Source organism: Motacilla alba, chromosome 1 (assembly GCF_015832195.1).
Source record: "Motacilla alba alba isolate MOTALB_02 chromosome 1, Motacilla_alba_V1.0_pri, whole genome shotgun sequence".
Lineage (NCBI taxonomy): Eukaryota > Metazoa > Chordata > Aves > Passeriformes > Motacillidae > Motacilla > Motacilla alba.
Genome location: NC_052016.1, coordinates 2,819,862 through 2,832,252, shown reverse-complemented (window position 1 = coordinate 2,832,252; position 12,391 = coordinate 2,819,862). Strand labels below are relative to the sequence as shown.

Here is a 12,391-nt window from a genome sequence, read left to right as displayed (position 1 = left end):
CTTACACAGTGCTTGGATGAAAATTATTGTCCATGTGTGTTTCCAAAGTGGCTCTGTCAGACTGTGAAACTAAAGCTGAGAACAGAATAAAGGAAAATTAAATATGTGCAAGACATTTACTGCCCACCTCAGCACAAATCACTGTATCAGGATACAGTGCTCTCTCAGAATAAAACCTTCCTGTCTGCCTGAGGATAAAACAAAAACATTCCTAAGTTTTACATTTTGAATGTTTACCTTTAGCCCTTTTTCATTATTTTTTCTCCTTTTGATGCCCTGTAATCACCACAGGAACTTCTAAACTCCTCATCTACTGTGACCAAGTGCAAATCACCACCAACAGTTCTTCTCCTTCCTGCCAGTGACCCAGGATCAGCCTCCCCACAACCCTCAGGATCTGAAGGAAACGGGATTTATCTGAGCTGTACATTTAGTTGCTGGTTACCTATCCTTCATCCACTTGACTGTTGGAGCAGGGTCCCCCACGGCTTTGCAGGGGAGGACAATGTCCTTCATCCAGGGGGTTGTCACCGTCCCGCTGAACGTCAGAATCCTAGCAGGAGCTGGGAGGGAGACAGCAAGAGAGACTGAAGTGAGGTGCCTGTTCATACAGCCCTTGGAAGGGAAATAGAGACACCCACAATTAAAGGGGGAAAGCCAAACTAATCTAAAAATGATGGTTTTAGGGTGATAATTCCTTGTAACTCGTAATATTAGCTATTTATTCAAGCAAAATATCAGTTTCAGTACCCGGAAGACATGTAACTAAAAGAGAGATGAGGCATGGGATTGAAGAGTCTTTGTAGAGCAAGAGAGCAAACCCAGTTATTTATTATCTTTACTAACTTTTATATATTTTGGAGTAGAAATTACGGATGAAAATTATGTCCAAGGGATGCTCCTCTCAACATTTTCAGCAAGAATTGTCCACAGCAGACAGGTGTCTCACAAAAACTAAATTATTGATACATCTCTTCTACAACAATTTTGATAGCAAGCAAAATAAACTTTCATGAACATTAGTACATTGTAGAATCTATCTGAAATCCACAAATGTGAACAAACGGAGATCAGTTTTTATCAGCTCTCAGATCGCCTAAATGTATATAAAAAAATCACTTGTGTATTTTCAGTTTATAGATTATGTCAGAACTTCATTTGTTATCCCTCAAGAATGACCCTTGATAGAAACACACTTTCTGTTGGCCTCTAAATTATACATTTTAAAAGCACATACTGAACACAGATAGACAAAATACTGTAATTTTAGTCCTGATCTACTTCAATCGTGTACACAGATCAGAACTTATACTTAATAATCCATTTTGCACCAATTAGGAAAACATGAAAATGAGACCCAGCATCAAATATAACTGGGACAGTTAATCTGGAAAAAGATTCATGCATAAAATAACAGGCCTTGAAAAATGAAGCAAAATTACTTGAGTAGGCTGCAATGGGACTTGAGATATTCACAAAAAGAAAAGATTTCACAGATTATACAATCAATTTGGACTGTGTTGCCTATGTTCTCTTCATGCACTGTTGAAGGCCAAGATTCTCAAGAGGTTTTTTTTTCCCCTGGTCAAAATTTTAACTAAGAAACAAGTTGAAGATTTAGGTAATAGATAAAGTGAAGGTTGGGTTAATTGGACAGCATTACTTTCCTAACAGCCAAGCATCAACATATCCTATCCTGGCTGGACAGGAGCTGGAGATCCCTGGCTCCCTCCCTGCAGAGCTCTGAGGTTTAACCCTTTCAGGACAGAGCTGTGGTTCGTGCTGCTCTGGGAAGGTCTGAAACTCTCATGGATCAGGTTGGTTTTCCACCTGGGCACCCCTAAGATAACATTTTCTAGAAAAGACGTGCACAGGGCTGCGCTCTCAGAGGCCATCTGTGTGGGGTTTGCATGGCCAGGTTTTGGTAGTGGGGGGGTTACAGCTTGCCAGAAGCTTCCCCCATGTTCAGCAGACATGATGAGCTGCTTGTGACCCCTATGCCCATCTTCCTGGGCTGCTGGGGAGGAGGAGATAGAGCTGGGAAAGGAGGGAGGGGTGTGGGGAAGGTGTTTTTAAGATTTATTTTTCTTCCCATCATCATGCTCTGATTTTGTTGGTAGTAAATTCAATTAATATCTCCAATTTGAGTCTGTTTTGCCTGTAATTTTTTTTTGAGTGGTCTCTCTCTGTCCTCATCTCAGCTCATGAACCTTTGTTATATTTCCCCTCCCCTGTCCAGCTGCAGAGGAGAGTGATTTGGTGGGTGTGTGGCACCCAGCTTGGGTCAACACACCAGACCATGGGCTAATTAAGCAAAGTAACTCAAACAGAAAAGTGCTCAGAGCAGCCAGAGACACAGAGTGAAATGCTGACTCTGCTGAAGTTGGTGTTAGAAGTCACATTTGCCTTCAGTGGTGCCAGGTTTTGCTGCGGGAGGTGCCTCGTGGCTCTCATGCCATCTTTGAAAAGCAGCAGGAGATGCTGTCAGCTCTATCTACAAAACATCTGTGAGCATCTCGACTGCCCCATGCAAAATTCCCTCTGCAACATGAAGTCTGAAAACTCATTTAAAATTGACTATTAATCATTTTCCCTGTGTCCTTCCCACATTTCCAGTGTTTCTTGAAACATCCAGCTACTCCCAACTGTCGCCAGTTCCTGCAGGACAAAACATGTGGAACACAGGAATCCTGCTGAAGCCTTCACCACAGCATGGCACCACTGTCAGCAAAATTTTTGTGTTATTCCTTTGTTTTTAATTGCATTTAGGCTGGAGATCAGATGTTGAAAGTGCAACATTAATGTTGTAGCTCCTGGTTTTCAATATCTTGTTTCCCTCATTTTACTGAGATGGGTGGCAGTAACATAAATCTCACAGGAGCCTAAGCCACTGGTAAGATGACACCCCATGACTCAGAAAATCATCAGAAAAGCACAATGCACTATTTCTGTGAAAGCATCCACAGCTTTCTATGGATTTTCTTATTCCTTCCATGTACTGAGTGCTTTGAAAAGAAATGGTAAAACAGCAGGAAATTTTTCAGGACCAATTTTCTTTATAGCTGAACTTCAAATGATGTCCTGAGACTGCTAAAAGGTGCAGAAAGAAAACTAGAAACAAAATAAATGTCAAGTGAAATCCACCTCAGAGCAATAGGTTTGAAATTCTAGCAGGCAATCATGAGGTAAGAAAGCCTGGGATCTCACAGACCTCTTTCTTTTGAGCCATGGGAATTTTTGGAATCATATGGGTAAGCTGCAGGGTTTACTTCTTTGTTATCAAAGCTGCCCACATGCCTACACACCTCCCTCTAGCCTTACATTTGATGGCATGGCACTGGATTAGGGCTGTGTCTGTTCCTATTTTTTTTAAAAATCAGCCAATTATTAATTGAAGATAAAGAGGTTCCTTCACAGAACAATGCACTCCCTTATGATAATGCAGTTTTCTGCATGTTTGTTTGTTTAAATTACAAATCCTCTAACCTACATTTACTGCCACAGAAACAGAAATGGGCAGCAATTCTTTGTAAGAGGATGTAACACACGTGGGGTTTTCTTCCTCTAGAGGACACAACCGTGGTTTAAAGGTGAACTTCAGAAGGGAACTGAACAAGAGCTATGACATTGCACTGCAGTTCAGCTTAAAAAAATAAAAGCTCCAACAGTGAATACCCTGGCCTAGGAGATTCTCTCACTTACTTTCTCACAGAAGAGAGTGGGCAGGCCCTGGCACAGGTTCCCAGAGCAGCTGGGGCTGCCTCTGGATCCCTGGCAGTGCCCCAGGCCAGGTTGGGCACTGGGGCTTGGAGCAGCCTGGGACACTGGGAGGTGTCCCTGCCATGGCAGGGGTGGAACTGGATGATCTTTAAGGATCCTTCCAACCCAACCCATTCCATGGTTCTCTGTTTCTAACATCCCCTGTACTCCACTCTGATCAAAGAAACAGAGCAGTGTGTACTGTCATGTGAACCCCACATTTACATAAGCAAATGTTACTTAAAAACATTAAACACACAAAGCAACACAGACTAGGGGGGAAATCTGTTCAGAATTCATGCTCAGGTAGCTCAGAAAACCAGGGGAAACTCAAAAGTCAGAGAGCTGTTCCCAGAGGATCAGATTGCCAGGGGTCTGGATCTGTTATTGTCACCCTGGCAGCAAATGCCATTCCCCATCAGTCATGGTCAGTAAATCAGAGGGACAAATGCATGCAAGGTTTTTTGTCTTCTGAGTATACTTGATAGGCTAAACCCACTTCTTTCAAGTCACCAGTGAAGAGTAATTTGAGGAGCAGGAACACAGCTTGCTTACGTGGAGGCTGAACTTTCATTGCCATGATTATTTTCTGTTTGTTGGGGATTTTTTTTATTATTTCTGTCAGTTAATTACAGAGAATAACAATCTGTTCTGAGAAATGAAGGCACTAAAGAAAGAAAGAAATGTTAACTTGAATTAAGCTTTCATTTAAATTGGACTATCCATTTCACATCAAACCCCTATCTAGACATTCTCATTGTTCTCAAAGGAGTTCTTAAAGGGGTTATAATTAAGTTGACATAATTCAATTCTAAGTTAACTCTTATTAGCTGTCATGATGGTATCATTACTTGGACAGTTACTGTGCAGTAAGAGGAGCAAAAAAAAAGGAAGCAAACAACTACAAAATAATGGCCCACAGGATGGTTTTGCATTGGGAACTTAAGGCAAAATGAGGCTTTAACAGCTTCTAACCCCGGGATGTGCTGTTTGTACAGATATAGTGGGGGGGTGAAAAAGGTCTTTGAGGCTCTGAGCTCTGCCCATCCTTCCTCACTGTGCAGCCACTGCCCTCAGCACTGATCACCACTTTCTCCCAGCTCCCTAAAAAGCCCTGTGATGCATTAATAAAGGAAATTTTGTATGTGATACAATAATTTCTAACCTAGCTACATCCAAAGTTCGTAAAATTGCTATCTATCAGTATTCCTAGTGCCCATCAAACCCTCCACAAATGGATTATTCATTACTTTTATAGTCCTAAGTGCATGTAAGAGGCTTTTCCTGAGCATCATCTAATGCAGACTTGATATTGGAGTATCACTACAAACTCTAAGGTTTACTGGATGTATTCTACTGTCCTTTGAAATAAAGTCTTTTTCAGATTGACCTGTCTGTATTGAAGTAATTAATTATTTTTTCTTTTAAGTCATCTTGCCTTTTCATAAAGTTATTTTTAAGTTCACTTATTTGTCATCATGGATTATGTTATATAAGCTTCAGAGGAGCAGAATTAATTCTGGTAAGCTGGATCAGTTTAAGTCCATGTGGGTCAAGTTGCAACTTCTCAATTTTTGGCAAACAGAGAGCAATTGCACACTGTAATTCCTCATAACTTGAGGTCATGAATATTGGTGCCTGCAAAGCCTGAATTGATCTGTGTTCATCTTTGAGCATTTCCCTCTTGGTGTTCATCTTTGAACATTTCCCTCTTTTTAAAATACATAGGGCATGGCAAAAGAGAACTTCAAGTGCACTTTGTGCAGGGTTTGCCTGAAGCCTCAATCTATTAGGATTGCACTATGTCTAATAATTTTTGCCCTTATTTGAGCATCTATTTTTATGCTTGTTTTTGTTTGCTTTTTTCTTTTCATCACCACACATTGATTACGCACAGGTGACAGCAAAGGAGGAACACACTGAAACCTTTGCCTTTTTTCCTGAGTTGTTCTTTCATGATCTTCCTTCACTGGTGTCCTTTACACTCCTCATCCCCCTTTTAGGATCTCAGCTTTGGTCTCACTGATGTCCATAATGCAGGGTGCACTTATGCTACAATGGCAAAGCTCCAGATTTTTCAGATCTGAAGAACTCTGTTTGCAGCTTCTCCACACTGGGAAACTGTCATGTGTTCAAACAGTGACCTCCAAAATCAGCAATGCCATCCACCATAATCATAGAATCCTAGAAGGGTTGGGTTGGAAGGATGGTTAAAGATTATCCAGTTCCAATCCCCTGACATGGGCCACTGTGCCAAGCCCCAATGTCCAACCTGGCCTTGGACACTGCCAAGGATCCAGGGGCAGCCACTGTGTCCTGTCTCTCCATTCCTTGGAAATTGTCTCTCTCCAGGTTTCCTGGGGCTCCTTCAGGCCCTGCAAGGCCACCCTGAGCTCAGCCCAAAGCTTCTCCTGTGCAGCTGAACAATGCCAGCTGTGCCAGCCTTTGCTGCCAGCAGAGCTGCTCCAGCCCTCTGCTCATCCTGGAGCCTCCTCTGGGCTCTCTGCAGCAGCTCCAGCTCCTCCCAGGGCTGGGGCAGCTCTGCAGGTGGGGAATCACCTGAGAGGACACAGGGGCAGAATCACCTCCCTCAATCCTGTGCTTGAAGTGCTTTTGATGCAGCCCAGGGTAAGAGCTCTGTTGTTAATCTACCAGCATTAAAATGGTGATCTACCAGCTAGACAGGCAGGAACAGGGAGATTTCCCATGGTGATGGAGTTTGCTCTTCCATGCAGAAAGTGCTTTCATGTTGGTGGCACTAGGCTGAAGTTCAGCAAAGCCTTTTCAGAGAGAACCTGTCATCATAATGCGCTAGACATTTATTTTACATCTTTACATCATTAAATACCCAAGTGAAGAATTAGCAGGCTTGTAAAACTGTAAAGCCAATTAAATGTATCTAATTTTGCAGCTCTAGGGATCTGTGCATTTCTCTGCCCATCCTGGCACAGGCTGTAATGGTACCAAGTTGAGTTGGAAAAAAAAAATCAATTTGAAGACTCCATGTAGAGATTGAGTGGGATGGGACACTCTTCTCACTTCGCTGTTCAAAATGTTAGGCCTCCATTTCCAAGCCAAGGTTCTCTAATGTTGCAAGCATCACATCTCAAAAGGCAGAATCCACAGGCCCCAGCAATATCTTTTAATAGAACAACTAATACAGCTGGAAATAAATATTCAACATTTCAGGCACATTATCCTTTCATCATATCTGAAATAGAAGCAGCAAACTTCAAAGCTAATGCAAGTAGAGAACAATTGTTCAGAGTTTAGATATGTTAATCAGACCATTTTATACAGAAGATGGTACTTGTGGAGTACACAAGAGATATTACTAAGGAAAGGGATGATAAAGAAGTTACCTTGTACAGCAAGGAAAATATATTCAGAGGGGGAGAGACATCATCTGCAAACCCCCTGCACCCAACAAGTGAAGATAAAAATGGCTCCAAAAAGCAACCTATTCCCAACAAGTGAAGATAAAAATGGCTCCAAAAAGCAACCTATTCCCAACAAGTGAAAATAAAAATGGCTTCAAAAAGCAATCGATTCCCTTCTAAGGTAGGCTGGATGAGTTACCCCCTGGAGGAGCACCTCATCCCCTCTCTGCTGACTCTAGCAAAACCTGGAGCAATAACCTGCGAGTTGTCACCTCGCGTTTCGCGAGGTAGCTCCTGACAAATCCCACCCTCAGTGAGGCCACACGAGCCAGTTCTGCCTGTAATTAGCAGCAGTAATTAGCAGTAATTAGCCAGCAGAAGCCTGGCTGGCTCTGGGCAGCTGTCCTTGTACCTTTGGCCAGTGGCTCCACGGTGATGATCTCGCTGCTGTTGCCTCTCCCCGCAGCCGTCACGGCCACCACCCACACGCTGTACTGGCGATTCCGGCTCAGGTTGGGGATTCTGTAGGAAAATGAGTCGGGAGAGGCTTCAAACTCGCTGATCACCTGTGGTGGGAGAGACAAATGTTTCCAGGCTAAAATAAGCAGTATTTGGAGAAAATGTGAGTGCTACAAAGCCTGTCACTTCAGGGCTCTTCGGATGGGTATCGATTGCTCCAAACAGATGGCAGATGGCAATAAACAGAGCAGACACAGTCACTTGTTGCAATCAATTCATATTCAGTGAATTTGTGCCTGTGCCTTGTTTACAGATTGGTTTTATTCAGATTAGGACTTGTATGTGCCATTTATTTTTGCAGGGTTGGATAAACAATGGAAGTGAATAAATATGGCTACATTTTACCATCAGTAGTTCTGACAAACTGATTTAGCTCTACACAAAGGTTTCCCAACGGAGGATTCAGTGCTGCATCTGCTGTGAAATCTGGAGTTTACTATCACTTAGAATCTTTGATGTTCTTTATTCCTGGGTTTTGGTGGCTTATCCCTTCAGCAGGGGAGCGAACCAAGGAATAAAACTGTGCTCTGTAGTAGACTGTTCAAACTTCCCCCAAGTCTAGTTTTGTTTTAGTCACAAAATTACTTCCATTCAGAGACTCCCAGCTGAAGGTCATCTCAGCCAGTTGGCTGCATTAGCAGGGAAGGACAAGTGCTGGAAGAAATGCCAGGTCAGTCTCTCCTCTGTCACTCAAGTGCCTCGGCCCAAGGGCTGCAGCAGAGCCAACCAGCTGCTCTGCAGTCCCTGCTCATCCATGAGAGCTTCTGCATCCTGCTTGCAGCAACCTGTGCAGGGCAAGGTGTGGAGGAACACAGAGATCCCTCCAGGGGGCTTTGGAAGCCTCAGCACATCCTCCACAGGAAGCAAGGAGGGAAATCTAAGCTCTGAACATCGTTACAGCGTTCAATCTTGCCACTTTTATTTCTGACACGGACTTTGTGATGCCTGCACGTAAAAATAGAGGGGTAATGAACCATTGGAATGAATAATACTCACTTCCCTGTGCAGTGATGAGCCTGGTAATGGCTAACTAACACTAGGCTAAAAATAATTAGAGGGTTAATGACATAGAAAAGAAGATTTTAGCAGGAATCAGCATTAAAAATAATGCATCAATGTAACCTAAACTTGGTTCAGACTGACAAAGTGTGCAAGGAATCTCTTTGATATACAAATATCTGCTTGTGGTAAAGGCCAATTCCACCTGATTAGCATTTCAAAAGGCATATTGACCTGAAAACATTGGAATATGTAGTCCTTCAAAGTGAATTCCAAATAAATAAGAGATGTTTTTGAGATATCATTAAACACCTCTCCAAGTGAACTGGCAGACAGTTTCAGCTGCTGAATGGGTCACTGCGCTTCTCTGCTCTTGAGCTGGCCTCTCCTACAGCCTGGGGAAGAGGGGAGTCATCTCCTCTCACATTTGAAACCCAGAGTGAAGACATCTGTCTCTAAGCCAGGCACCTCAACTCCCTTCAGAGACCATGCAAAGGCTTCTACAAGAACACATTTTGTTCCTTCCACGGACAGTGATTTTTCTGGGAAGACTGGCTTGCTCCAGCAAAGTTCCCCAGGCTCAGAACGAGCCCAGAGGGGAAACTTGCTATATTTTCTAGCCAAACTCATTGCCCCTTTGCCTGTCAAAATGCCAAATTAGTTTGTCCTATTTAGCCAGAGTTTGCCTGGGTTCCCACTTCTGATATGAAGAGGTCAATGCAGCCAGACACCTTTATTATTACGTGAAATATTGCAGCAGCTTTTGAGAACCATCTGCCTTGACATTTACACAAGAATATTGGACAAATGCCCATAGCTTGACAGGCTGGATCTTTGTGAGGTCATACATAAAAATTAATGTATTGATCATGGCAGAGGAAGCTGAAATTTAATATTCATGAGGCAGCATTCCTACAGTTAATTTGAAAGTCAAACAGGCCAGGCTGTCTCTGGCACTTAGGCTCCACTCATTAATGCAGTTACCTAGCACAGGTTCCTTCTAAACCACCTACTGATATGGCACATGGATACAGCATTTAGGAACAGCTAAACATCACAGAATTCCTCAGGGTTAACTTTCATTCCAGCAACCATCAGCTCTTTCTCACTGGAACTCTAAAGATAGACAAAGAGCAGGATTTTCTGCTGTAAAGCTTTTAAAATACTTTGTTTCCAATTCCTTTCTTTCTCCCAGCATCATTCATCCACTTGCAATTGTGGCTATTTTAAATGTAAAGTTAATTATTCTCAGAATTAATTTATTAATTGAATCTGGTCAATGCATCTTCACTAAATTAACCACTCTCATTTTCCTAAAACAAACAGCTATAGCAAAAGATTCTGGTTTCTAACTGGTTAACACACACCTTGTTTTTCCTCAGCTCACATTCCCTTTTAAACACTTGGGGATGCTTCAGTGACAAAGAATTGATTTTACTTTAAACTTTTGCCTGTCATTTCAATTAGCCTAACATGCCAGAGACTTTGATTACACAAGAAGAAAAAAAAGGCAGCTTTGTCAGCAAAGAGAAGATTAAACAATTGAAATAAGAAATATTTAAAGGAATGTCACCTTGTCACATATTGGCCTGTGCATGTGCCAGTATAAAACATGAACGGCTGTTCAATCTTAGAAGCAGTAACATGCTTGCTCAAGGGATTTTTATTCCTAATTGCTATTTTTCTTCAGCTTATAGATGATGGGTTAATTTTTCTTCTGCCTTTAGCTCACTGTCTTAGAAGGAGAGACAGAGATGAGTCTCTGAAAGCCAACACGGGCTGTGAGGAATAAAATGAAATCAAAGTCCTTTATCAGGATGCAGTCAATCTACTTCCCCAACCAGACAATGGCAAGAGATGCTGGGGAAGAGCTGGTGCAGGGAACATCATTCTCCTCTGCAACTTGAGCCCTATTGGTGCGCTTTTTTTGGTACACTTTGAAGCAGCATGCCATCTCCTGGCACTTCTGACTTCTTTAAAGCACAATTTAATAGGTAATGTCCATAAACACTGATGCCTCTGGCTTCTATCTTTAATTGCCCATTCTTAACACAACCTGGGAAAAATTCAGAAGAGCGCTATAGAAAAAAATACATTTCTAACAGTTTTCCAAGCAGTCAGGGAGTTTCCCAAGCAAGGAGTTAGGGCAAGAGATAGCATTTACTGTGGTCTGGAAGGTTATTCAGTGAAAGGTAGCCTGCACCTTGCTTACAGCTGGTTCCACACAACTTCTGATCAGATAACTGAGCTACAGATCTCTGTCCTCTGCAAGTTGCAGGAAACCTGGAAAACTGAACTGGGAAAGCCATATAGAGACTTTAAGGACATGAGTGAAAAGGAAGAAACACCCCAGGCTTGTGGTGTGTGTTGTGAAGTAAGAGCATATACAAGTTGGTTACCTGTGTATTGGCTGCCTCATGCGGAAAATTAAATATAAATATATAAATATAAAATGAAAATATAATTAAATAAATGTAAATATATAAATATATAAATTATATAAATATTATATATATATATACACTACCTAGAGTGGGGTGTGTGTTTGCACTCCAGTTTAAGGTGGAAAATATGGCATCATCTAAAAATGGAGCTGGAAGGACTCTGAGAGGTCACCTGAGTCTCTCTTTCTTCTTTAAACCAGGTTCATCTGTGTCTGCACAATTTCAAACAGATGTTTCCCCAACCTGATTTTGAAGACTTACAATAAAAGGAGATTTTGCAACTCCCTAGGCTGCACGATCTATTCCACTGCTTGACTAATCTCATGATTAGAAATAGTTTTTTTTAATCTAGCTTGAGTTTCCTGCTGCAGTTTCAACCCATAGCTTCTTTTCCAGTCTATTAGGAACATGAAGAATAGATTATTACCTTGATCTTTGCACCAGTCTTTAATCTACATGAAGTTTTATCGCTCCTTTCCCCACCAGTACCCTTATCTTTTTACAACTAAATAACTCTGGTGCTTTCAACATTGTCCAGAAATCCCATTTTCTCTATCAGTTTCTCTAATAATATCTTCTGTTATCCTTCAGACTGTCTAAAAATGGTCCATAGCTTTCTCACTGTTTCCAAACCTACACTCAACAATTCCAGGGATTCTCATTTGGCTTTTCAGGACAGGCTTATAAAGGCTGTTAATGTTCATCTTGGGAGGCACAATAACCTCAAAATCCTCTTCTGAAGAATCAACAGAATTGCTCTCTACGCAGTACTTTTGCAGTTGGTTATTCAGGGTACCCATTTTCTTGCTAAATTTTATCCAACTTTTTCCAGACCAATTTCCCAGTTCATCAAGACCTGCCTGAATTTTGCTTGTCTCCTGTGTACATGCAATCTCTCCCAGCCTGGTGTTCCCTGTTAACTTAATAAGCAGCCTCTCTATTTCATTAGCCAGGTCAGTGATGGAGCCACTGAACAGAGAGGGCTCAGGAGAGACACTGAGGCTCCTCCCTCCTGCCCACAACAAGGAGTCACTGGATATTTTTTCAGCCTCCCACAGAACAACACTGAGATTGTCCTAGCCTGAGTTAAATCAGTGAAATGGTGTTTGCATAGCTGGGTCTCTCTCAACAAACATCCCTCCTCTGGGCTCAGCTCCATTGCTAGATGGGAGAGAGCCAGGCGGTGAGTGGAGCACTCCATCCAGTGATCCACTCTGATTTTTAACTTGGTGTCTAGCTCGGTTTTGTGCTGCTCTAAATAGCTCTTTTCAAAACAATTCTGCTTTGGAG

The 12,391-nt window shown here is 42.1% G+C and overlaps 1 protein-coding gene across 2 annotated transcripts in view; it reads right to left on the bottom strand.

Moving 5' to 3' along the window:
* DSCAM (DS cell adhesion molecule) overlaps positions 1 to 12,391 on the bottom strand; it is a 179,649-nt gene that overhangs the window by 56,863 nt on the left and 110,395 nt on the right. For both annotated transcript variants that reach the window (XM_038138300.1, XM_038138309.1), the window contains 2 exons: positions 7,552 to 7,705; positions 446 to 563 (listed from right to left, as the gene is read on the bottom strand). In XM_038138300.1, the coding sequence (XP_037994228.1) occupies positions 446 to 563; positions 7,552 to 7,705 (272 nt within the window). The remainder of the gene's footprint in view (positions 1 to 445; positions 564 to 7,551; positions 7,706 to 12,391) is intronic.